The sequence below is a fragment of the Pseudophryne corroboree genome, chromosome 3 (genome assembly GCF_028390025.1).
Source record: "Pseudophryne corroboree isolate aPseCor3 chromosome 3, aPseCor3.hap2, whole genome shotgun sequence".
In the NCBI taxonomy this organism is placed as follows: Eukaryota; Metazoa; Chordata; class Amphibia; order Anura; family Myobatrachidae; genus Pseudophryne; species Pseudophryne corroboree.
The window spans coordinates 41,326,503-41,354,444 of record NC_086446.1 but is presented as its reverse complement, the minus strand read 5'-3'; the positions used below and the strand labels follow the sequence as shown (position 1 = coordinate 41,354,444).

The window sequence follows — 27,942 nt, the reverse complement described above, 5'->3', positions numbered from 1 at the left end:
CGGCCTGGCTTTGTAGGTCGGTTGTAGCATGGGCAGATTCCTTATCTACGGAAATTGACACCTTAGATAGGGACGCCATTCAAATGACCATAGAGCATATCAGAGATGCTGCCTTGTATATGAGGGATGCTCAGAGAGACATTTGTTTATTAAGCTCCAGAATAAATGCTATGTCTATTTCTGCTAGGCGGCTCTTGTGGACCCGACAGTGGACGGGAGATGCCGATTCAAAGCGGCATGTGGAGTCCTTGCCTTACAAAGGGGTGGAGTTGTTTTGAGACGGCCTCTCGGATCTTGTCTCTACGGCTACGGCTGGTAAGTCAAATTTCTTACCTTATGTCCCCCGCACCATACAAAAAAGGCACCTCATTATCAAATGCAGTCCTTTTGTTCCAATAAAAACAAGAAGGTACGTGGATCATACTTTGTTGCCAGAGTGAAAGGCAGGGGAAAAAAGCTGCACACAGCTAGTTCCCAAGAGCAGAAGTCCTCCCCTGCGTCTGCAAAGTACACCGCATGATGCTGGGGCTTTCTGGGGGGAGGCAGATCTGGGGGGGGGGGCTCATCTTCGATTTTTCAGCCACGTCTGGGTTCACTCGCAGGTGGATCCCTGGGCATTAGAGATTGTTTCCCAGGGATACAGGCTGGAATTCGAAGACTTGCCTCCTCGACGATTTTTCAAATCGGCTCTGCCGTCTTCCCTGTCAGAGAGGGAGCTAGTGTTGGCAGCAATCCAAAAATGGTATATTCAACAGGTGATTGTCACAGTTCCTCATCTCCAGCAAGGAGAGGGATATTACTCAACCCTGTTTGTGGTCCCGAAACCGGACGGTTCGGTCAGACCCATTTTAAACCTGAAATCTCTGAACCTGTACTTGAAGAGGTTCAAGTTCAAAATGGAATGGTGTCCCTGGACATAAAGGATGCTTACCTTCATGTTCCGATATTCCCCCCGCATCAGGCGTTCCTGAGATTTGCAGTGCAGGACTGTCACTACCAATTTCAGATGTTGCCGTTTGGGCTTTCCACGGCCCGAAAATTTTCACCAAGGTAATGACGGAAATGATGGTGCTCCTGCGCAGGCAGGGGGTCACAATTATCCCATACTTGGACGATCTCCTCATAAAGGCAAGATCTCGGGAGAGGTTGCTGGACAGCATGTCTCTGTCCATGAAGACGTTGCAGTTACACGGCTGGATTCTCAATATACCGAAGTCCCAGCTAGTCCCTACAACGCGTCTGACCTTTTTGGGGCTGATTCTAGACACAGACCAGAAAAAGGTTTTTCTTCCGATCGAAAAGGTTCAGGAACTCATAGCCATGGTCAGGAACCTATTAAAACCAAAAAAGGTTTCAGTGCATCATTGCACGCGGGCCCTGGGGAAGATGGTGGCTACCTACGAGGCCATCCCTTTCGGCAGGTTCCATGCGAGGACTTTTCAATGGGACCTCTTGGACAAGTGGTCCGGGTCCCATTTACAAATGCATCAAAGGATCACATTGTCTCCCAGGACCAGAGTATCTCTCCTGTGGTGGCTGAACAGTGCTCACCTACTAGAAGGTCGCAGGTTCGGCATTCAGGACTGGGTCCTGGTGACCACGGACGCAAGCCTCCGAGGCTGGGGAGCAGTGACACTGGGAAGAAATTTCCAAGGTCTCTGGTCAAGCCTATAGTCTTGTCTACACATCAACGTCCTGGTGTTGAGGGCCATATACAACGCCCTGCGTCAAGCGGAGGAATTGCTTCAGAGAAAGCCGGTTCTGATTCAGTCAGACAATGTCATGGCAGTGGCTCATATAAACCGCCAAGGCGGAACAAGGAGCAGAATGGCCATGGCAGAAGCGACCAGGATTCTACGCTGGGCGGAAGGCCATGTAAGTGCGCTGTCAGCGGTGTTCATCCCGGGGGTGGACAACTGGGAGGTGGACTTCCTCAGCAGGCACAACCTGCATCCGGGAGAGTGGGGTCTTCATCAAGAAGTCTTCGCACAGATCACGGATCGTTGGGGACTGCCTCAAATCGACATGATGTCATCCCGTCTCAACAAAAAGCTAAAGCGGCGGTAGACGCTCTGGGGACACCTTGGGTGTTCAGATCGGTCTATGTGTTTCCTCCTCTTCCTCTCATACCCAAGATGTTGAGAATAATACGAAGAAGCAGGGTCAGAACAATACTCATTGTTCCGGATTGGCCACGGAGGACTTGGTATCCGGAGCTACAAGAGTTGCTCGCAGGGGATCCGTGGCCTCTTCCTCTAAGGCAGGACCTGCTGCGGTAGGGGCCCTGTCTGTTCCAAGACCTACCACGGCTGCGTTTGACGGCATGGCGGTTGAATGCCGGATCCTAGCGGAAAAAGGGATTCCGGAGGAGGTCATTCCTACCCTGATCAAGGCTAGGAAAGACGTGACGTTAAAACTTTATCACCGTATATGGCGGAAATATGTTTCTTGGTGTGAGGCCAGAGCTGCTCCTATGGAGGAGTTCCATTTGGGCCGTCAACTCCACTTCCTTCAAACAGGAGTGACTTTGGGCCTAAAATTAGGGTCCATAAAGGTCCAGATTTCGGCCTTATCCATTTTCTTTCAAAGAGAATTGGCCTCTATTCCTGAAGTACAGACCTTTGTGAAGGGATTGCTGCATATTCAGCCTCCTTTTGTGCCTCCGGTGGCGCCTTGGGATCTTAACGTGGTGTTACGTTTCTTCAAGTCACCTTGGTTTGAACCACTGAAAACTGTGGAGTTGAAATACCTCACGTGGAAAGTGGTCATGTTGTTGGTGTTAGCTTCGGCAAGACGTGTTTCCGAATTGGCGGCTTTATCACATAAAAGCCCATACTTGGTTTTTCACGTGGATAGGGCAGAGTTGAGGACTCGCCCTCACTTTCTGCCAAAAGTGGTCTCATCTTTTCATGTGAACCAACCTATTGTCGTGCCTGTGGCTACACGGGACTTGGAGGATTCCGTGTCCCCGGATGTAGTAAGGGCTTTGAAGATTTATGTGACCAGAACAGCTAGAATCAGGAAGACTGAAGCTTTGTTCGTTCTGTATGCGGCCAACAAGGTTGGCGCTCCTGCTTCAAAGCAGACTATTGCTCGCTGGATCTGTAACACGATTCAGCAGGCGCATTCTACGACAGGATTGCCGTTACTGAAATCGGTTAAGGCCCACTCCACTAGGAAGGTGGGCTCTTCTTGGGCGGCTGCCCGAGGGGTCTCGGCATTACAGTTGTGCCGAGCAGCTACTTGGTCGGGAACAAACACCTTTGCAAAGTTCTATAAGTTTGATACCCTGGCTGAGGAGGACCTCCTGTTTGCTCAATCGGTGCTGCAGAGTCATCCGCACTCTCCCGCCCGTTTGGGAGCTTTGGTATAATCCCCATGGTCCTTACGGAGTCCCAGCATCCTCAAGGATGTTAGAGAAAATAAGATTTTACTTTCCGGTAAATCTATTTCTCGTAGTCCGTAGAGGATGCTGGGTGCCCGACCCAAGTGCGGACTTCTTCTGCAAGACTTGTATATAGTTATTGCTTACATAAGGGTTATGTTATAGGTTTCAGGGTTACCGTGGCTATGTTGTTGTTCATACTGTTAACTGGGTAGGTTTATCTCAAGTTATACGGTGTGATTGGTGTGGCTGGTATGAATCTCGCCCTTAGATTTACAAAAATCCTTCCTCATACTGTCCATCTCCTCTGGGCACAGTTTCCCTGAGGTCTGGAGGAGGGGCATAGAGGGAGGAGCCAGTGCACATCCAGATTCCAAAGCTTTCTTAAAGTGCCCTATCTCCTGCGGAGCCTGTCTATTCCCCATGGTCCTTACGGAGTCCCAGCATCCTCTACGGACTACGAGAAATAGATTTACCGGTAAGTAAAATATTATTTTCTCTTCCTAGTTTAAAGGGTGAAAGCGCTGCGTAATACCCCGACAAGGGGTTCAAACAACATGTCTAAACCAACCAAGACCTCTAAGACCTATTATGTTTGTACGAAGTGTTACAAGAAGAGCACGCAGGTTGGCAGCTCTGGGGTGTGCGACTCCTGCTTGGACAAGGTCGCTCCACCCGGGAGCAGTGCTCCGTCTAGGTCATGGGAGGATACCCTTGCAGACAGAATCTCCAAGTAAATGGCGGAGTCACGTAAGCAGCAATCAGAATGGGCTGCGGGATTCTCCAAGACGATGGAAGAATTTCTCATCAAGTTAACGCCGCCCGCACATGCAGAAACGAATGTGCGCAAGGCAGTTAAAAGACCTCTTCCTATTGTACCAGTATCAGAGGAGGAGGAGGGTCTTATTATGGATACGGAGGAAGGTGAGTTGATTGAATTTACTCTAGATGCCGATTCTAAGGAAGAGGACACGGCAATCTCGGGTCTTGATTCATTAATTGACGCGGTGAAAGAGATCCTAAACTTTAAGGGAGAAGAGGTTACGGATACCTGATGAATTCGAATTATTCGAATCCCAAAAACCACGTTCAGCAGTTTTTCCCATTCCTAAATCTCTCCAAGCTCAAATGGAGAAGGCTTAGAAACAACCTGATAAACGTTTTCAATTTCCGAAACGGTTTCAAGTTACTTACCCTTTTCCTAAAGGTGTAATGGATAAATGGGAGACTACGCCGGTAGTGGATGCCTCCCTAGGAAGGTTGTCAAAAAAGACAATCTTACCGATACCTAATGTAACGACTTTAAAGGATGCTTCAGACCAAAAGGTTGACACGGCTTTAAAGTCGATTTTTGTAGCAGCAGGTGCGGCACAGTGTCCTACGCTCATCTGTGCTTGGGTCAACACGGCCATGGGTGCACGGGCTAGCCCGTATTGTACAGGCCATTGAGGAAGAAAATAGCTTGAAAGAGATTACTCAATTGGCTGAACACATTCGAGAATCTGCTTCATACTTGTGTCAGGCTTCAAAGGATGCTAGCAGGATTGCATCGCGCATCTCGGCATCGGCCATATCGGCTATACGGATTTTATGGCTCAGAGAGTGGCAAGGAGACTCTGACACCAAGAAGGCGGTGGAATACATTCTCTTTGGGGGTGAAATGCTTTTCGGTCTAGAGTTGGACAAATGGATTGCACAGGGTACGGCAGGGAAGTCCATTTTCCTACCTACTCCTTATACGAAAACTACTCCACAGGTTAAGAGAGGTTATTCGGGTCCAATGTTTAATTAGTTTACATCTCAATCCTTTCGAGGCCGAGGAAGAGGTTTTGGTACGCCGGCACGTGGGGGCAGAGGTAGAGGCTGCTCACAGGCAACAGCCAGAAAGCAGGAGAAACCTGCTAACAAGACCGTGGCATGACAGTCTCCCAGCTCACCTGGGGTCTCCCCCGGTGGGCGCACGTCTGGAAGGTTTTCAGGACATATGGTCCAAAACCTCCACGGAACTTTGGATAAACAACATAATCTCACAGGGGTACAAGATGGATTTTCAAGAGAGACCTCACAGTCAGTTTTTTACAACGGGTTTGTCTCGGTGCCCTCAGAAGGCAAAAGCATTACTGAAGGGAATTCAAAAATTGCTACGGTCAGAGGTCATTATTCCAGTTCCCGCCTCTCAGAGAGGAACGGGGTTCTATTCCAGCCTTTTTGTCGTGCCAAAGCTAGACGGGACGGTCAGGCCGATTACTCAATTTAAAAGTTATAAACCAGTTTCCAAAGGTTTACAAATTCAAAATGGAATCAATTCAGTTGGTTATTGCAGGTTTGGAACAAGGAGAGTTCATGGTGTCCATGAACATAAAGGATGCATACCTGCATATCCCTACTTGGTCTCCCCACCAAGCTTACCTATGGTTTGCACTGGTGAGGGATCATTACCAATTCAGAGCTCTACCATTCAGCCTATCATCAGCCCCAAGGATCTTCACGAAGATCATGGCGGTCATGGTTGCAGGATTGAGGCTATTAGGAGTCACGATAATACCTTCTCTAGACGATCTTCTGATCAAGGCCTCCTCTCAGGAGAAGCTGATAGAGGATGCTCAGACATCTCACCGATTTCTCATTCAACACGGGTGGATAGTGAACTTCCAGAAATCCAACCTCATTCCAAATCAACTGATTCAGTTCCTAGGTCTCATCTTGGACATGGTGATATTGAGAGTTTTCCTGCCAGAGTCCAAAATCCACGACATACAGAAGTTAGTGACTCAGGTACTAAGGGCACCGATGGTTTCTCTACACCTCTGTGTGCAGCTTCTCGGAAAGATGGTGGCGTTATTCAAAGCTCTCCAGTACGGCAGACTTCATTCACGACCATTCCAGATGAACCTCCTTGCTCAGGGAGCAGGTTCACACTGGCTTCTTCATCAGAGAATCCGACTTCAATTGCAAGTACGAGTCTTCTCTTCATATGGTGGTCGTTACACAAGAACCTTGCAGCAGGGAACAGATTCGGCATTTGGGATTGGAGGATCCGGACGCCAGTCTCAGAGGTTGGGGAGCTGTCCTAGAGGACCATCAGTTTCAGGGAAGGTGGACATTACAGGAGAGCAGATTGCCCATAAACATTCTCGAACTAAGCGCAGTTTACAATGCGCTTCTCTTAGCCGAAGACCTAGTCATGGGTCATCACGTATGGATACAGTCGGACAATGTCACTACAACGGCTTACATAAACCGTCAAGGGGGAACAAAGAGCAGGATGGCGTTAAAAAAAGCCACAAAGATCTTGTAGGTGGAAAGGCGAAACATCCTCTCGGCAGTGTTCATTCCAGGTGTGGAGAACTGGGAGGCAGATTATCTCAGTCGCCAGGACATGCATCCAGGAGAGTGGTGCCTGCATCCATGGATTTTCAACAGGGTGGTGAGGAGATGGGGTCTACCTCAGGTAGACCTAGTGGCGTCGCGGCAAAACCACCAGCTGCCCAGATATGTGTCCAGGACAAGGGATCCAGCAGCAGAAGGAGTGGACACATTAACACTTCCTTGGTGTTACAACAAGGTCTACTTCTTTCCACTTTTTCCACTCATACCCAGGGTTCTGAAGAGGTTGAAACGAGAACGAGTGTGGGTGATTCTAATCGCACCAGATTGGCCACTCAGGAGTTGGTACTCGGATCTACAAAGGTTGTTAGCGGACGACCCTTGGCGGTTACTTCAGAGGGAGGACCTGCTATCTCAAGGGCCGTTTCTCCACCTGGACCTGACCAGGCTGCGTTTAACGGCATGGCTATTGAAACCCGGATCTTAAGGAACAGAGGTATACCTAGGATGGCCATTCCTACGATGATTGCTGCTAGGAAGCCGGTCACAGCCATGCACTACTACAGGATTTGGAAGAAGTACATCGCCTGGTGTCAGGAACGTGGTGTCCTTCCACTTATCCAGACTTTTACTTTTCCTTCAGGCCGGCCTAAACTTAGGTCTGCGGCTGGGATCTCTGAAGGTTCAAGTGTCGGCTCTTTCCATCCTTTTTCAACAGCGGTTGGCATCCTTGCCAGAGGTTCAAACCTTCTTACAGGGGGTTCTGAGCATACAGCCCCCTTTTTCGTCCTCCCACTGCACCATGGGATTTAAATTTGGTGTTGAATTTTTTTAAATCGACACTCCTTGAGCCGTTACCGAGAACAGACCTGAAATTATCTCTCTTGGAAGGTAACGTTGTTGCTGGCCTTGGCTTCGGCTAGGCGGGTTTCTGAGTTAGGAGCCTTATAGTGTAAGAGTCCTTTTTTGATTTTTCATGAGGATCAGACGGAACTCCGTACAAGAGCGGATTTCCTTCTTAAGGTTGTTTCGGGGTTTCATGTAAACCAGCCAATTGTGGTCCCATCTTTCCAGTGTCTCGCAGATGGGGATGTGTCCCTGGATGTTGTCCGTGCTTTGCGGGTGTACGTACATGTTACATCGTCCTTCAGAAAGTCGGACCATTTGTTTGTCCTTTATGATGGGCCAAAGAAGGGTTGGCCGGCTTCAAAGCAGTCTCTGTCTCGATGGATTAGACTTGCCATTTGGCAAGCTTATATTGCCTGTGGTAAACAGGTTTCGGTACAGACGGGTGCTCATACCACCCGATCGGTGGGTGCCTCCTGGGCGGCTGCCAGAGGTGTTTCCACTACTCAACTTTGCAGAGCGGCAACGTGGTCCTCATCCCACACGTTCGCAAAATTTTACAAGTTTGATACCTTTGCGCCCGAAGATTCTAAGTTCGGACGTTTGGTTTTGCAAACCACAGACAGCACTCCCTCCCTGGGGGATAACTTTGGGATGTCCCCTAATGTCTAAAGGAACATTCCAGTGTCCCCTAGTGGATGAAAGAGAAAAGAGGATTTTGGTACTTACCGATAAATCCATTTCTCTGAATCCTCTAGGGGACACTGGACGCCCGCCTCGGTGCTGTCGATCCTGCTGTGTTCATAGTTCTTGTTCATACAGTTCGTACAAACAGCATTAGTTTTTTCGGTTGAAGAAGTTTCTTGGATGCTGTTTGATATGTTTTACGGTTCGGTTCCTCGCCAGGTGCTCTCGTGTCATGTCCTATTCTCTCAGTCAAATTTTCAAAACTGAGGCATGAGGGGCGCGAAGGGGGAGGAGCCGGTTGTGCAGACAATGCTAATTTTTTTTTTAGATTGTGCCACACCTCCGGTTGCAAGCTTCACACCCCTAATGTCTAAAGGAACGTTCCAGTGTCCCCTATAGGATTCCTAGAAATGGATTTATCGGTAAGTAGCAAAATCTTCTTTTTTTAATAAAAGCTTGTGTTTTATATATGAGAAGTGACCGGCGCCCATTCAGCTGCAGATTTCTGCTCTTTGTGTATACACTGTGATAGTAGGTAGCGTCTCCTTAAATTCACATTGACTAACATAACACTAAGAGAATGTCAGGATAATCTGTGAGGATGTTCTTTTTCTATAGTGTGTATCACTGTGTGTGTCAGGTGCCTATAAGGTGTCAGAATGTCACTGTCTATCTCTCCATGCAGGAGGGGGAGTATATACAGGAACACAGGGGTCTGTACAAGGACGTGATGATGGAGAATCACCGGCCCCTCACATCTCTGGGTAAGAGGAGACTGTCATGTATTGTACAGAAGAGAGCATGTATGGGGGCCCCCTATATACACACATCATCTGATAATCACAAATATACACTGTACTTAGTCACTGTGTGTCTCCTACAGATGGACCCAGTAACAGAGCTACCCCAGAGAGATGTCCCCATCCTCTGTATTTCCAGGATTTTACAGAGGAGAATCACAGGATCCCACAGGAGGATCAGGTGGGATTTAGGGTCTCACCAATATACCAAAGTGACTATCTGTGACCGGACACCTGCGACAGCACTCACCGCCTCGCGTCCCGCCGTCACAGAATGGAGTCCAGGTCACAAGGGATCTGACCAATTAGGGGATTCCCGCCTACCGTCAGTAACCGACTGTTACTGACTCCACCCACTGCGCAGTGGGCGGGTACTATGCTGCCACCACCAGACTCCTTCCTGTGGCATCTGGAAACACGGTTCTGCTGTGTATGCGTCGACACGCTGTCTTACCACACCTGTGTGGCGTTGACTGATCGCCACTAATCGCTTGCCCAAGCACGGAATGGTAGCTGGCGGAAGGCGGAGCTAGGGGATGCTGCGTGTACCCAAAACAGCCGAATAACGGGGCTATGTTTGGCATAACCCAGCAGGTCAGAAGATGAAGCAGTCGTCTTTAGGCATAAGATGTTTATTCACTTAAATAGTTCTAAAAAGAACTCTTCCCTAATTCTAGGGGCAACAGCAATACAGCAAATGTTCACAGCAGACAGAAGATAGTGTATATCCCCTGAGGCTCGCAGGACCCTTTTTATACAGAAAAACGACACTGATTCTCATGGGGTAGTCTTTTCCATCCAATCAGGATATCTTACAAAATATAAATAAATAAATTACATTTTAAAAGGATATAACTGCATAAAGCAATTTCCTCCTTCCTGTCACACAGACAAAGTTTGATGTCGTATAAAACTGCTTCCTTTACCACCTGGTAATTTACAATTCTCCTTTGATCACACAAATTCTATAGTTTATACAGTAGTGTCTGTATTTGTAACAAATGGTACAGGAAAACAACTTATAGAAAGTATAGAAATTGTTTCCCCCTGCCATTCACGTATCTGGGGTGAATATTCAGGAAATCATTGAAAACAAACTGATTTCCCCAATAGCATAGACACACCAAAAGACCACCTAGGGGTCATTTCACAGGAAGTGCTGTAACCAAAGCATTGGTCATTTCACTCTTACACCTTCTCACAGGAACTGCAGAACCCAAGCACATTACCTGCGGTGCCCTGACCAACACATCAAAAGGTCTGATCACACTAGGAGGTTACTCTCAGCATATGACTTCCTATGTGAGAGTGTACCATGACTTATCCTATAGTTACTAAGAGCATCTTGGATACAAATACATTATAAAACATACAGTGTATAACTCTCCAAGTGCGCACAGCGCAGTGATATAACATAGACACATTTTTAAACACTCCGCTCCCGGCGCCGTTAGTACATTTGAATGGCCCATTGTCTCTGTAAAATGGCGCCGGACACAGAGGAATAACCCCTTCAGTGCCGCTGACGCCATTGTCCCTGTGGCTGACTGGATCTCCAGCCACACAATCACTATATGAGCTGTAGAGAAGCTGTGTGTCTTATACAGTGATATTCTGTTGTTCAGTCTTATAGTAATCAGACATTACTAAAGTGTTATTTTGTTGTTATTCAGGGTGAGCACCTTTCGGATATGAAGGCCGAAGATGTAGAGGGAGAAGAAGAGACGTATGTGACTGATATGAAGGCAGAAGATATAGAGGGAGAAGAAGAGACGTATGTGACTGATATGAAGGCAGAAGATATAGAGGGAGAAGAGACGTATGTGATTGATATGGAGGCAGAAGATATAGAGGGAGAAGAAGAGACATATGTGACTGATATGAAGGCAGAAGAAGAGACGTATGTGACTGTTTTGAAGGCAGAAGATATAGAGGGAGAAGAAGAGACGTATGTGACTGATATGAAGGCAGAAGATACAGATGGAGAAGGAGAGACGTATGTGAGGAGAGATCAGAAGTGTAAAGAGGAGGAAATCCCTACAGGTATTAGCACAGGTAATAATCCTTATTACAGAAAAGAGTCACATATTCTCCTTGCTGCATCACTACAGAAGTCTCTTCCCCTACACCCTCCTCTGTCAGTACAGACTAATGAGGAAAATGTATCTGCTCAATGTGGGAGTCGGGTAACATCAGCCCCTATTGTACTCCTGCTCTCTCCCTCACATCATGTCATTGTCTTACCTGCCCAGAGATCTGGCCAGTCTCCTCCCCACACTCTCTGGTGTATCTCATACATCAGGAGCCATCAGCCCCTATTATACTCCTGCTCTCCTCCTCACATCATGTCACTGTGTGTTACCAGCCCAGAGACCTGACCAGTTTCCTCCCCACACTCTCTGGTGTATCTCATACATCAGGAGCCATCAGCCCCTATTAAACTCCTGCTTTCCCCCTCACATCACGTCACTGTGTGTTATCAGCCCAGAAAGCTGACCAGTCTCCTCGCCACACTCTCTGGTGTATCTCATACATTAGGAGCCATCAGCCCCTATTATACTCCTGCTCTCCCCCTCACATCATGTCACTGTGTGTTATCAGCCCAGAAAGCTGACCAGTCTCCTCCCCACACTCTGGTGTATCTCATACATCAGGAGACATCAGCCTCTATTATACTCCTGCTCTCCCCCTCACATCATGTCACTGTGTGTGTAACCAGCCCAGAGACCTGACCAGTCTCCTCCACACACTCTCTGGTGTATCTCATACAACAGTAATTAGGTTGTCACTATAATGATTGACTTATTAGCTTAATTTACTAGCATACGTCTGGTGAGACTATTCTACCTGGGGATGACCAGATGACCATATAGAGGCTGCTGTTTCAACATACATATCCACCTGGAGCACTTTATGTAGTGTGGAAGCAGATGTTGGTAGCTCAACCCACAAGTGTCCTGTATGTATGTGTGGGGGTAGTCTGGATAGAAATTGAGGCTTCCTGTTCTGTAATGCTGGCCTGTGTACATTACATAGCAAAGTCTGCATTATGTGGAGGAGAGATAAGCATTGGTGATGTGCCATCTGCATGTCCCTGTGGTTGGGGCTATGACATCTGTGATTGTGGGAGCAGAAGACAATATTTTATCTGTTCTCCAAGAGTCTTACTTGATGTTAGTACATTTATAATTGTAATAATGTGGTCATAGTTTATAAGTTGAAATGTAACAACTAAACATTATTCATAATAGTGACACAGTGGTGTAGTGGTGAGCAGTGTTGTCTCGCAGCATTAGTGATGAGTTCAGTTCCCAACCAAGGTTCTATCTGTGTGGAGTTTGTATGTGTTTCCTACACTTCTGTAAAAATCTTACTGGTAGTTTATTTGGCTTCTGACATATATGAACCCTAGTGTGTCATGTGGAATATAGATTGTTAGCTCCACTGGGGCAGGGAATAATGTGATTTTCTAGTTATTCTCTGTAGAGTGGAGTAATATGTGTGCACTGTATATATTACTGTGCATAGTAATAGTTATATTATTTCCAGCAGATGGAGGCACAAGCAGGAATTCCTTGGAGGGAGATCTCATCTTGTCTGCAGATAGTAAAATAGAAGATAACACCACACAGAATTCTCCAGGAGACATCCCCATTTCTCTAACTATACATCCAGTACCTGATACTTCATCTGATCCCTCTAATTGCGATGACTGTTCATCTAATACCTCAGATTTTGTTACACATCGTGCAGCTCATACATGTGATAAAATATTTCCATGCTCTGAGTGTGGGAAAAGTTTTGCACGCAAATCACAACTTGTTATACATCAGAGAAGTCATACAGGTGAGAGACCATTTCCATGTTCTGAGTGTGGGAAATGTTTTACATTCAAATCACATCTTGTTGCACATCAGAGAAGTCACACAGGTGAGAGACCATTTCCATGTTCTGAGTGTGGGAAAAGTTTTGCATGCAAATCACAGCTTGTTATACATCAGAGAAGTCACACGGGTGAGAAACCATTTCCATGCTCTGTGTGTGGGAAATGTTTTCTGTGTAAATCAGAACTTGTTAGACATCAGAGAAGTCACACAGGTGAGAAACCATTTCAATGCTCTGAGTGTGAGAAATGTTTTCCACTCAAATCACAGCTTGCCAGACATCAGAGAAGTCACACAGGGGAGAATACATTTCCATGCTCTGAGTGTGGGAAATGTTTTCTGTGTAAATCAGAACTTGTTATACATCAGAGAAGTCACACAGGTGAGAAACCATTTCCATGCTCTGAGTGTGGGAAAAGTTTTGCACTCAAATCACAGCTTGTTATACGTCAGAGAAGTCACACGGGTGAGAAACCATTTCCATGCTCTGAGTGTGGGAAAAGTTTTGCACTCAAATTATGTCTTGTTAGACATCAAAGAAGTCACACAGGTGAGAAACCATTTCCATGTGCTGAGTGTGGGAAAAGTTTTGCACGCAAATCGCAGCTTGTTATACATCAGAAAAGTCACACAGGTGAGAAACCATTTCCATGCTCTGAGTGTGGGAAAAGTTTTGCAGGCAAATCACAGCTTGTTAGACATCAGAGAAATCACACAGATGAGAATTTATTTCCATGTTCTGAGTGTGGAAAAAGTTTTGCACTCAAATCACGTCTTGTTAGACATCAAAGAAGTCACACAGGAGAGAAACCATTTCCATGCTCTGAGTGTGAGAAATGTTTTTCACTCAAATCACAGCTTGCTAGACATCAGAGAAGGCACACAGGTGAGAAACCATTTCCATGCTCTGAGTGTGGGAAATATTTTCTGTGTAAATCAGAACTTGTTAGACATCAGAGAAGTCACACAGGTGAGAAACCATTTACATGCACTGAGTGTGAGAAAAGTTTTCCACTCAAATCACAGCTTGCTAGGCATCAGAGAATTCACACAGGTGAGAATACATTTCCATGCTCTGAGTGTGGCAAATTTTTTCTGTGGAAATCAGAACTTGTTATACATCAGAGAAGTCACACAGGTGAGAAACCATTTTCATGCTCTGTGTGTGAGAAATCTTTTCCACTCAAATCACAGCTTGCTAGACATCAGAGAAGTCACACAGGTGAGAAACCATTTCCATGCTCTGAGTGTGGGAAATGTTTTCTGTGTAAATCAGAACTTGTTAGACATCAGAGAAGTCACACACGTGAGAAACCATTTCCATGCACTGAGTGTGAGAAAAGTTTTCCACTCAAATCACAGCTTGCTAGACATCAGAGAATTCACACAGGTGAGAATACATTTCCATGCTCTGAGTGTGGCAAATGTTTTCTGTGGAAATCAGAACTTGTTATACATCTGAGAAGTCACACAGGTGAGAAACCATTTCCATGCTCTGAGTGTGGGAAAAGTTTTGCACTCAAATCACGTCTTATTACACATCAGAAAAGTCACACAGGGGAGAAACCATTTCCATGCACTGAGTGTAAGAAATGTTTTCCACTCAAATCACAGCTTGCTAGACATCAGAGAAGTCACACAGGTGAGAAACCATTTCCATGCTTTGAGTGTGGGAAAAGTTTTGCACTCAAATCACGTCTTATTACACATCAGAAAAGTCACACAGGGGAGAAACCATTTCCATGCACTGAGTGTAAGAAATGTTTTCCACTCAAATCACAGCTTGGTAGACATCAGAGAAGTCACACAGGTGAGAAACCATTTCCATGCTCTGAGTATGGGGAAAGTTTTGCAGGCAAATCGTAGCTAGTTAAACATCAGAAATCACACAGGAGTAAAGCATTACTATGATCTGATACACAACAGGGTTGTAGCAGCACTCTTTATTGCATTGGACAGGTCCGGACTGCCCATCTGTCACCTCTGGCATATTCTAGAAGTGCGAATGGACTGGTGGGTTCATCTGGTTCCGCAGAGAGATGGGAAGCCCATGTGCAGCGCAGCCTCTGGCTCTCTGGTTTAGTCGCCCCTACTTTCCAAAGTGTCTGTCTCCATGGAAAGGGGGGCGTGCAATAAGTCCACGTCCCCTTACTCACAGCATGTCCTCGTGTGTCATGTCCTTGCATCCCCTCCCCCCCAGTGACGTGCGCTCACAAGTTTACAAATGCCCAATCCAAATAGGAGCCCCAGTTTGTCCCTGCCAGTAGATATCGGCACCACTCTCCATATCAGTAACAGACCATCGTGTTATATAAGCGTCTATGGGCCTAATTCAAGGTCGATCGCAAAAGCTAAATCTTCTTCTAATTGAAAAATCCATGTGCACTGCAGGTGGGGCAGATGTAACATGTGCAAAGAGAGTTAGATTTGGGTGAGGTGTGTTCAAATGGAAATCTAAATTGCAGTGTAAAAATAAAGCAGCCAGTATTTACCCTGCACAAAAACAAAATAACACACCCAAATCTAACTCTATCTGCACATGTTACATTTGCCCCACCTGCAGTGCACATGGTATTGCCAATTAGAGAAAGATTTTGAAAACGCCCATTGCAGAAATTGCTAATGTATCGCAATAAGCGGGTTGATCACAAAACCATACACAGTTATCGGAATATCGTAGATTTTTCCTATCTGCGCCAGGCAAGGTCGTCCACAATTCGTACGACACAAACGCTAGAAGTGGTCATCGCTGACGTCAGAGGGTCTCCTTAAAAACGCCTGGGCACGCTTGCATTGTGTCAGACACAGAAAACAGCAGGTTTCCGCCCAGAAACGCCAACTTCCTGTCAGTCAGACAGCGGCTGCATTGCGCCCATGATCTGTACATAATATATTTTGCTATTTTTTCTAACGCTTACGCAATGCGAACGCTGCACCTACACAGTCGTTCGATAATCGGCCGGATTGTGAATCACATATTTTACAATCCTTTGAATAAGAGCATAGAGAGATTCTTCAAGAATGTATGAGATCAGTGGGTGCGGTAAAAGGATTGGGTGTAACCAGGTATTATAAAATAACTGCACCATCAAATCTCAAGTTATCTTCCTGTAACCCTGAGAGAAACAAATGCTGTCTCTCAGTCTGTACAAAGGCGTGGTCTTTGGAATAAATAATTCTTTATTTAACTGAATCCAATTCAATCTGTTACTTCATACAACATGGAAATAAACTATTCAACAGACAGAGAGAGCTAGCGTGAGGACATGGAGCTGCAGGTAAACGGGAAACTTTAGGAGGAAGGTTACTAAACACATAGTGTCTGGACTGTAGGTATAAGAAAAATAGTGAATGTGGGAGATTGTACTTTGTACACATTTGTTGCTAGGAATAAATAGTGCCCCAAGATTTCCTGAAATGCTGGAATACCTTTATCTTTCCATGTCTGATAGTGAGCTATTGTGAGAGAGGGTAAGAGGTCAGGGTTGCCTGAAAATGGAACATATCTGGAACAATGCAGATCTGTATGTAAACATGTATTAATAGTCACCCAAGTCTTATAAGTGTCTAAATAAAATATGTGATAGTATACCTCTAGGACGTTATGTACGGGGCAGATGCAGAAGGGCGGCAGGAGAGAATGGTGAAAATAGCTCTTCCTCTAATGGTAAACTAGTGAAACGAGACAATCGTGAACAGTGGGAAATATAAGAAAATGCTTATTTAGAAAACGTCTGAATATCTGGTAGATGAAGGCCTCCTCTAGACTTTGGTTGAATCATCTTTAGTTTGGAAATTCTATTTTTTTTGCCTTTCCATATACATTTTGAAAAGGCTTTCGTCCACCGAAGGTCATCTAAACTTGAAAGCACCAGAAGGAGCATTTGTAAAGTTATAAGCAAGTTTAGGAAATAAAATATTTTTAACCACGGCTCTCCTTCCCATTAATGACAGAGGCAGATCCATCTAATCCTATCAATGCCACGGAGAAGCTGGCAGAATACATTTTATAAATGGAAGGGGAAATAATTCCTAATTTTCTCTTACGTCCTAGAGCAGTGATGGCTAACCTTGACACTCCAGCTGTTGTTGAACTATACATCCCAGCATGCCCTGCATCAGTTTTAGCATGGCCAAATAACAAAACTGTAGCAGGGCTTGCTGTGATATGTAGTTCAACAACAGCTGGAGTGTCAAGGTTAGCCATCACTGTCCTAGAGGATGCTGGGGTCCACATTAGTACCATGGGGTATAGACGGGTCCACTAGGAGCCACTGGCACTTTAAGAGATTAATAGTGTGGGCTGGCTCCTCCCTCTATGCCCCTCCTACCAGACTCCGTTTAGAAAATGTGTCCGGAGGAGCCGGTCACAGCTAGGAGAGCTACATAGGAGTTTTTCTAGTTTTATTTTCTCTTCGAGTTAGGCACACGGAGGCTGCTGGCAACAGCCTCCCTGCTTCGTGGGACTTAGGGGGGAGTAGTGTCCAACCCAGAGAGGTTAATCGCCACTATCTCCGCTGACAGGACAGTGAGCTGCTGAGGGTGATGACCGTTAGCCGCCCGATGCGACCGCTCACTCCCGCAGCATGCCGCCACCCCCTAACAGAGCCAGAAGATTCCGGTGGTGAGTGTGGCATCAACAGGGTGGATGCGCATTACTGACACTGCGCTCCGGAGGCTCAGCGGTACACAGTGAGGCGCCCTGAGCCAGCGCAAATACCCTAAACTGGTCACTCAGGCTTTCAGGGACCTCGGTAATGCTGCTAACACCATACCTCCGGCCAGTATAAGGATTTCACAGTGCAGGAAGACGCGCCGTGTTCGGGGGGGGGGAGGGCAAAGCTTCTCAGAGCAGACCTAGCAGCTCACAAGCCCCATTTTATCCCTGCAGATCCGTAGACTCAGCCGCTGACAGGGAGCACTGTCCCTCTACACGACTCCAACTATCCTGTGCGGTACCAGGGGGTTGTAGAAGGGGGGGAGGCGGTAGTTTACTGTGTAGTCTATTAAGGGTACACAGTCAGCGCCAGGTATTTAATTAATAACTGCCTGATATAGCACTGTTTGTGTGCTGGCTCCAAACTGTGTTCCTTTGAAGGTACTTCGGGGAAACTGTGTCTGACATTTTCCTGTGTGGGTGCATGCAAGTTTCTCCAATAGCCATGTCCAGGGACTCTGTGTCTTATGCTGCAGAGGAAGTATCTTCTCCAGAGGAATCCATTCCATGTACTCAGGAATGTAATATCATGTTTCAGGCTTCTGAATCTGAGCCCCAATGGCTGGCTTCCATTAAGAGAATGATATCTCAGATTTCTACTAGGGTAATCCATACTGAGACTGAAACTCAGGTTTTAAAGAAATCTATGGAAGTTTGTTCAGGTTCTGTCCCTATTACTTCTAAATCCCCAAGCATTTACCCAAAGAAACGTGCACTTGCCCAGATTATGCAAGCTGACACAGATACCAATTCTGACATGGTGATGGGGATGTGCTTAGGGGGGTGGCATCCCTTGCAAAGGGGGTGCAGCTCATGATTGAGGCCATTAGGTATTTGTTACACATTACTGATTTTTTACTGAATTAAATGCATTATTTGAAAAGTCCCTGGAGAAAAAATTCCAGGTCCCGAAAAGGGTTCTGGTTGCTTTTCCCTTCCCTGAGGATAGAAAAAAATGGGAAAACCCACCCATAGTTGACGCATCTGTCTCCAGACTGTCAAAAAAGGTGGTTTTACCTGTCCCTGGATCTATGGCGTTAAAAGAACCGGCTGATAGTAAGATTGACACTACGCTCAAATCCATATACACTGCTTCAGGAGTGGCGTTAAGGCCCACTATTGCCTGTGCATGGATTTCTAAAGCCATAGTAAAGTGGTCAGGCATATTACTAGAGGACTTAGATACGATGGATAGTGACATTGAACTGTTTTTACGTAACATACAGGATTCTGCGGGTTTCATGGTGGAGTCCATGAAGGACCTGGGTACTCTGAATGCAAGGATATCTTCCATGGCTGTCTCAGCACGCAGGGGACTCTGGCTATGCCAATGGTCTGCAGACGCGAAATCCAGAAGTGTTGAGAACCTACCCTAGACAGGTCAGGCTCTATTTGGGAAAGCGCTAGATGCGTGGATTTCCACGGCAACCGCTGGTAAGTCGACCTTTCTTCCCTCAGCTGCTCCTTCTGCGAAGAAACCCTTTTCTTCATCACCATTGCAGTCCTTTCGGACTGCAAAGACAAAGAAGTCCAAGCCCCCTACTACCTTCTTTAGAGGTGGTCGAGCAAAATCCAAAAATCCTGCGCCTGCAGGTTCCCAGGACCAGAAGCCTGCTTCTGGTTCCTCAAAATCCTCAGCATGACGGTGGACCGCACAGCCTGGAGAACGGGCTGGTGGGTGTGAGAATCAGACGTTTCAGCCACGTCTGGGTGTCGTCCGGCCTGGATCCCTGAATACAGGATATGGTGTCCCAGTGGTACAGGCTGTAGTTTCAAAAACTCCCGCCTCACCGAATCTTCAAATCAGGCTTGCCAGCTTTACTGACGGAAAGGACTATCCTACAGGAAGCCATCCAAAAATTGGAAAAGTCAGAGGTCATTGTTCAAGTTCCACCTCATCTGCAACACATGGCTTACTATTCAAACCTTTTCATGGTACCGAAACCGAATGGTACGGTCAGACGGATTTTGAACTTGAAATTGTTAAACCCTTACCTGAAGGAGTTCAAATTCAAAATGGAGTCTCTGAGAGCGGTGATCTGAAGTCTGGAGGAGGGAGAGTTTCTGGTATCCCTGGATATCAAGGATGCGTACCTCCACATTCTGATTTGGCCGCCACACCAGGCTTATCTCAGATTTGCACTGTTAGACAGTCACTATCAGTTCCAGGCACTGCCATTCAGTCTCTCCATGGCACCGAGGGTGTTCACCAAGGTGATAGCAGAGATGATGGTTCTCCTCCGCAGACAGGGACTGAACATAATTCCATATCTGGACGATCTGCTGATAAAGGCTTCATCCAGGGAGACGTTGTTACAGTCCATTGCTCTCACGACTCATCTGCTCAGGGAACATGGTTCCTGAACCTTCCAAAGTCACATTTGGAGCCGACAAGGAGATTGTCTTTCCTGGGGATGATCTTCGACATGGACATGCAGTTGGTGTTTCTGCCAGTGGAGAAAGCGTTGGCGATACAATCAATGGTCTGGGATGTCTTTAAGCCTGCCCGGCTATCGGTTCATCAGTGCATTCGCCTTCTGGGGAAGATTGTTGCCTCCTTCGAGGCTCTACAGTTTGGAAGATTTCATGCTCGGTCTTTCCAATTGGATCTCCTAGACAAGTGGTCGGGATCTCACCTACACATGCACCAGAGGATACATCTGTCGCAGAAAGCAAGGATCTTCCTCTGGTGGCTGCAAATGCTTCACCTTCTGGAGGGCCGCAGGTTCGGGGCCTACATAAACCGACAGGGCGGGATGACGAGCAGAGCTGCGATATCAGAGGTGACAAGAATCCTCTGGGCAGAAAGGCACGCGGTGGCGCTGTCAGCAATTTTTATTCGGGGAGTGTATAACTGGGAAGCTGACTTCCTCAGCAGGCACAATCTCCATCCAGGAGAGTGGGGCCTTCATCCGGAGGTGTTCGCAGAGTTGACAAGTTTTTAGGGTGTACCTCAAATAGACATGATGGCCTCCCGTCTCAACAAGAAGCTCAGGAGGTACTGTTCCAGGTCTAGAGACCCACAAGCAGTTGCGATGGACACCCTGGTAACTCCGTGGGTGTTCCAGTCAGTGTACGTGTTCCCTCCACTTCCACTCATCCCAAGGATTCTACTGCTTGTAAAAAGAGCAAGAGTACAGGCGATCCTCATTGCTCCGGACTGGCCAAGGAGGGCTTGGTACGCGGATCTTCTGGAGTTATTGCTGGAAGATCTGAGGCCTCTTCCTCTTCGAGAGAATTTTCTGCAGCAGGGGCCGTTCACTTATCAAGACTTACGTTTGACGACATGGAGGTTGAACGCCAGATCTTAGCTCGGAAGGGTATTCCGAGTAAAGTTATTCCTACCCTGATACTGGCTAGGAAGGCAGTAATGTCTAAACATTATCATCGCATTTGGAAAAAATATGTGTCTTCGTGTGAGTCCAAGAAGTTTCCTACGGTGGAGTTTCTCCTCTTCCTGCAAGCAGGTGTGGATATCGGCCTGCGTTTGGGATCCATAAAGGTCCAGATTTTGGCTTTATCCATTTTCTTCCAGAAACAATTGGCTGCACTCCCTGAGGTTCAGACTTTTTTGGATGGGGTTCTTCACATCCAGCCTCCCTTTGTGGCGCCGACAGCACCCTGGTGTCAGGAATCGGCGCTCTGCTATGTCTCACTTACCAGCACGCTGGTGTGCGGGCCTCCGGAAGTCTTGGCCCCAGTTGCGGCTGCATGGGTGTAGTAACCGCGAGCGTTCTATTTCACATTGCTGAGTACTCCTGAGTCTGGTCCTGTGTGGGTTTTGCTGCGTGCCGATGTCCAGCCTGTGTGGACGTTACCATGACACCTGCACGCAGCTGATTCTGATGTTCAATCCAGCACTGTATCTCCACCTGCAGTTTGTGTCCAATCACTGCTGAGCAGGAGGTATAACTTCTAGCTTGTGGCTCTCTCACATTGCCTCGGACAACAAGTCACACACCGTGTGCCTAAGTTCCTCTGGTTCCTGTTTCCAGCGATCCCCGTGGTTACTTCCATTTGTTCCAGTCTTCATTCTCACAGCTCTCCTGTTAACTCCGGACTCCAATTCCATTCAGCCACAATCACCAGCAGCAGAGACTCTCCTCAGGTGTTCGTATTACCATCTTACTTGTGCACTGGCTATCTGTATTCCATCTGTGCATTTCAGCATTATTACTTTTGATGGCTTAGAGACTGTTTCCTGCTTGAGCCTAGTAAAACTATCTGGACTTGTGTGCTTTATAGAGACTGAGTGTTTCAAGTTACTTTATTTTACGTTATACCGAGACTGTGTGCTATCAAGTACTACTGGACTTTAGTTATATCATCTGCCTTCAGTTTTGTTGTTTCATATTTCCTTTGCAAGAGACCTCAGCTATTTTCAGTTATCAACCATTGTCATTCCATTTCCGGTTTTCTGTTTATTCTGTGTTATCACATCTGCTCAGTAATAATAAAACATCAGCGCCTATGCGCAGGACTATTATATTGCCTCCACGTTTTTTCCATCATACCAACACTGACCCACTAGCGCCCCCGCTGGGGACAGACAAACCTAGAGACCTGACACCTAGGATCTTAACATGGTGTTGCATTTTCTACAATTGGATTGGTTTGAGCCTTTACAGGAGGCTGAGGTCAAGTTTCTCATGTGGCCTTAGCTTCTGCTCGATGTGTGTCGGAATTGGGGGCTTTGTCTTGTTAAAGCCCCTACTTAATCTTCCATGAAGATAGAGCTGAGCTCAGGACGTGTCAGCAGTTCCTTCCAAAGGTTGTGTTGGCTTTTCATATCAACCAACCTATTGTGGTGCCAGTGGCTACTGACTCCTCAATTAAATCAAAGTCCTTGGATGTTGTGAGGGCTTTGCAGATCTATGTGAAGAGGACGGCTCATCACAGAACATCGGACTCTCTGTTTGTCCTGTATGATCCCAAGAAAATTGGGTGTACTGCTTCTAAGCAGACGATTTCACGCTGGATCAGGTTCACTATTCAGCATGCATATTCTGTGGCAGGATGGCCCTGTCCAAAATCTGTTAAGGCCCACTCTACTCGTAAGGTGGGTTCTTCCTGAGCGGCTGCCCGGGGTGTCTCGGCTTTGCCGAATGGCTACTTGGTCTGGGTCGAACACGTTTGCTAAGTTCTACAAGTTCGATACTTTGGTCTCTGAGGACATTAAGTTTGGTCAATCAGTTCTTCAGGAACCTCTGTGCTCTCCCTCCCATTCTGGGAGCTTGGGACATCCCCATGGTACTAATGTGGACCCCAGCATCCTCTAGGACGTAAGAGAAAATAGGATTTTAATTACCTACCGGTAAATCCTTTTCTCGTAGTCCGTAGAGGATGCTGGGTGCCCGCCCAACGCTTCGTTATCCTGCAGTGGTTTACTTCGTTCAGTACTGATTTTTTATTTGTTAAGTACTGCGTTATTACTTGGTTCAGTAATGTTTTCAGCTATTGCTGAGTGTTCAGGCTAGTTAGCTTGGTTTGCCTTGTTTGTGTGAGCTGGTGTGAATCTCGCCACTACATGTAGAATCCTTCTCTCGAAGTTGTCCGTCTCCTCGGGCACAGTTTCTAGATTGAGTCTAGTAGTAGGAGCATAGAGGGAGGAGCCAGCCCACACTATTAAACTCTTAATGTGCCAATGGCTCCTAGTCGACCCGTCTACACCCCATGGTACTAATATGGACCCCAGCATCCTCTACAGACTACGAGAAAAGGATTTACCCGTAGGTAATTAAAATCCTATGATTTCAATTTATTTCAAGTGATACTTGGGAGGAGACATTGCAGAAGTAAATTGGGCCTTGTAACCGAAACGATCTCAGATTTGTGTCAATTTTATATTCTTCAAAGGAGCTAAAATCATTAATTTAGGGTTTCAAAAAGATGATCCCACACTACCAGGTCAAATGTCTTCTCAGAGTCAAGTGATGAAAGGACATTAAGAGTGTCACCCTGTATATCATCAAAATGTTGTAAGACAGATATATCTTTCCATATATTGGAAACAGAGTTTCTACCCCAAACAAAGCCTGTCTGGTCGCTATGTACTAGAGATGGAACTGTGTGTTTAAATCATCCAACTAGAATTTTTTGTCAAAAGTTTATAGTCATAATAAGTAGCAAGATCGGGTGATAAGAACCTGGCAGTGAGGGATCTCTACAGGGTTTAGGCAGGACTTTTGACATCATTGAAATATGGAGGAGGAGTATGACCACCTAAGATATAATTGAAAAATGCTGTAAGAGGAGCAACCAGAGAGGATCACAAACGTTTGTAGAATTCCCCAGTAAGACCATCCAGTTCCAGGGACTGACTGGGTTTAAGTCCTTTAATTGTAGATAGTACTTCTTGCTCAGTAATGGGTGATGTAAGCAATTCACTTTTCGGAGTTGAGGAAAGGAAATACGATTCCAGAAAGAAGTTTTGTTATTTTCTTGGATTGGTTCCTGCATATATAAATTTGAGTAAAATTGGTATAAGACGTCCAAAATGGCCGTTCCACTATGCACTAATTTTCCCTCTGTTTCTTGCAAAGCCAAGATAGCAGAATCAGTCCTATCTCCTCTAAGTAAATTAGAGAGGCGTTTGCCATTTTTGTCCCCATGAATAAGAAAAATATATTTATTACTACGTATTTTGCGATCCCCTGCGTGTTGTACAAGGGCATCATAATGGATTCAACATTCCTCAAAAGCCTTTTTGGAGGAAGGTGTAGAGGAGTGGCGGAGGGTTTGGTATGCTTCTGTCAGTGCAATCTGCGCCTTACATATACTTTCCAACTGGTGTCTATTATGATAAGCTGTACAGGAGAGTATGTCACCCATATAATAGCTTTTGCTGCCAGCCAATACAGAAGGCGTTACTGGAATGTACGGCATTGGTAAAACCATAGTTATTCCAAAAGGTTTGTGTGTAGGCTTTACATTTAATAGAAGATGTTAAATATGCGCCAGGAATAGAATGTACCAGAGGAAATAGAAGGGTTAATAGTAAATCAAATTAATGAGTGGTCAGTGAGGCTTAAAACTTCAATAGCTGAGGATTTTTGGGCATTACACAATAAAGGATAATCAACTCTACAGAATGACTTGTGTGGTGAATAATAAAAGGTGTATTCCCTATCAGTAGGATGGTGTAAACACCACACTTAATGAGGTGTAGGTAGGGGTGAGGTAGGGGATACCTAATTTCTCTTACGTCCTAGAGGATGCTGGGGACTCCGTAAGGACCATGGGGTATAGACGGGCTCCGCAGGAGACATGGGCACTCTAAGACCTTTTAATGGGTGTGAGCTGTCTCCTCACCCTATGCCCCTCCTCCAGACCTCAGTTAGATTCTGTGCCCAGAGGAGACTGGTCACAAACTAGGGGAGCTCTACTGAGTTTCTCTAGAAAATACTTTTGTTAGGTTTTTTATTTTCAGGGAGCACTGCTGGCAACAGGCTCCCTGCTTCGTGGGACTGAGGGGAGAGAAGCAGACCTACTTTACTGATAGGCTCTGCTTCTTAGGCTACTGAACACCATTAGCTCCAGAGGGTCGGAACACAGGTGTCGTCCTCGCTGTTCGTCCCAGAGCCGCGCCGCCGTCCTCGCAGAGCCGGAAGATTGAAGCCGTGTGAGTATAGGAAGCAAGAAGACTTCAAAGGCGGAAGAAGACTTCAGATCTTCGTGATGTACCACGCAGCGGTCGAGCTGCGCTCCATTGCTCCCACAACACACAATGGCACAGCAAGGGTGCAGGGCGCAGAGGGGGCGCCCTGGGCAGCAATTTTTACCTCGTATATAGGCTGGCACAAGTATAGATACTGCTGAGGCAGTATATAAAGCCCCGCCAGTATAAAGAAACAGCGGGACCGAAGCCCACCATCGAGGGGGCAGAGCTTGTTCCCTCAGCTCTAACCAGCGCCATTTTCTCCACAGCTTGCTGCAGAGAAGCTACTCCCAGACTCTTCCCCTGCTGTACACAAGTAACAGGGTGCAAAATGAGGGGGGGGCACATTAATTTGGTGCAAAATTTGTTATTATAAAAGTGCTTACTAGTCTGGGACTTTGTTTCAGAACCACAGGGCGCTGGGTGTCAGCTGGCATACTTTCTCTCTGTCTCTCCAAAGGGCCTTATTGTGGGTCTGTCCCCATATCCATATATCCCATTGTGTGTGCGGTGTCAGTACGTGTGTGTCGACATGTCTGAAGTGGAACGCTCTTCTAGGGAGGATGCAGAGCAGATGGTAGTATTGTCTCCAGAGGCACCACCAACGGCTAATTGGGTTGACATGTGGAATGTTTTGAATGCAAATGTGTCTCTATTACATAAGAGATTGGACAAAGCAGAGTCCAAATGCCAACCAGGGAGTCACTCCATGGCTCTTACTGTGTCACAAGACCCTTCAGGGTCCCAAAAACGTCCCTTTACCCAGATAGCAGACACTGATACCAACATGGATTCCGACTCCAGTGTCGACTATGAGGAGTCAAAGTTGCACCCAAGGGTGGCAAAGAGTATTAAATACATGATTATTGCAATAAAAGATGTATTACATATCACAGAGGACCCTTCTGTCCCGGACACACGGGTCTGTATGTTTAAGGGGAAGAAAACTGAGGTAACATTTCCCCCATCACATGAGCTGAACGCTTTATTTGAAAAGGCTTGGGAGACTCCAGACAAGAGGCTGCAGATTCCCAAGAGAATTATAATGGCGTATCCTTTCCCCTCACAGGACAGGTTACGGTGGGAATCCTCACCCACGGTGGACAAGGCCCTTATGCGCTTGTCCAAAAAGGTGGCCCTACCGTCCCAGGACACGGCGACCTTTAAAGATCCTGCGGATCGCAGGCAGGAAACTACCTTAAAATCAATTTATGCGACTATGGGAGCCCTGCTCAGACCGGCGGTAGCGTCGGCATGGGTGGGGAGCGCAATTGCAGCATGGGCAGATAACTTGTCATCTGACATGGACACCCTCGATAAAGACAGTGTTTTGTTGACATTAGGTCACATAAAGGACGCAGCGTTATATATGAGGGAGGCTGCGAGAGATATTGGGCTCTTGAGTTCAAGAGCAAATGCCATGGCAATTTCAGCTAGGAGGTCACTGTGGACCCGCCAATGGACTGAGGATGCTGACTCCAAGAGACTTATGGAGGCTTTGTCTTACAAGGGTGAAGTTTTGTTTGGGGAAGGCCTTGCGGACCTGGTTTCCACAGCTACCGCGGGTAAGTCTTCTTTTCTGCCTTACATTCCCCCACAGCAAAAGAAAACACCTCAATACCAGATGCATTCCATTCGGTCTCATAAATTCAAAAAGGGGCGCGGTTCATCCTTCCTCGCCAGAGGTAGAGGTAGGGGGAAAAGAAAACCAGCTTCGGCTAGTTCCCAGGAGCAAAAGTCCTCCCCGACCTCTACCAAATCCACCGCATGACGCTCGGGCCCCGCTGCGGGAGTCCGCACCGGTGGGGGCACGTCTTCAGCCAGGTCTGGGTTCATTCATACTTGGATCCTTGGGTGATAGGAATTGTGTCCCAAGGCTACAAACTGGAGTTCGAAGATGTGCCTCCACGCCGATTTTTCAAATCGGCCTTGCCAGCTTCTCTCCCAGAGATAGCAATAGTTTCGGCAGCTATACAAAAGCTGTGTCAACAGCAAGTGATTATCCAGGTTCCCCAGTTGCATCAGGGAAAGGGGTTCTATTCAACCCTGTTTGTGGTCTCGAAGCCGGACGGTTCGGTCAGACCGATTCTGAACCTAAAACCCCTAAATATATATTTGAAGAGATTAAAATTCAAAATGTAATCTCTCCGGGCAGTGATCTCCAGCCTGGAAGGGGGGGGGGGGGGGGTTTATGGTGTCACTAGACATAAAGGATGCATACCTTCATGTCCCCATATATCCTCATCAGGCGTTCCTGAGATTCGCTGTACATGATTGTCATTACCAGTTTCAGGCGTTGCCGTTTGGGCTTTCCACGGCCCCGAGGATTTTCACCAAGGTAATGGCAGAAATGATGGTCCTCCTGCGCAAGCAGGGTGTCAAAATTATCCCGTACTTGGACGATCTCCTGAAAAAAGCGAGATCAAGAGAACAATTACTGTAGAGCGTGGCTCTCTCTCTGAGGGTGCTACAACAACATGGCTGGCTTCTAAATTTGCCAAAGTCGCAGTTGGTCCCAATAACTCGGCTGTCGTCTTTGGGCATGATTCTGGACACGGAACGGCAGAGGGTTTTTCTCCCAGTGGAAAAATCTCTGGAACTCCAGAACATGGTCAGGGTTCTGCTGAAAGCAAAAAGTG

General features: G+C 46.6%; 1 protein-coding gene across 1 annotated transcript in view; it reads left to right on the top strand.

The window, feature by feature from the left end:
• Positions 1-16,793, top strand: part of LOC135054656 (zinc finger protein 271-like) — a 50,849-nt gene extending 34,056 nt beyond the window's left edge. The window contains exons 2-5 of the mRNA XM_063957897.1: positions 8,931-9,009; positions 9,129-9,226; positions 10,719-11,100; positions 12,595-16,793. Of these exons, the coding sequence (XP_063813967.1) occupies positions 8,976-9,009; positions 9,129-9,226; positions 10,719-11,100; positions 12,595-14,795 (2,715 nt within the window). The 5' untranslated portion in view covers positions 8,931-8,975 and the 3' untranslated portion in view covers positions 14,796-16,793. The remainder of the gene's footprint in view (positions 1-8,930; positions 9,010-9,128; positions 9,227-10,718; positions 11,101-12,594) is intronic.
• The last annotated feature ends 11,149 nt before the right edge of the window (positions 16,794-27,942 follow it).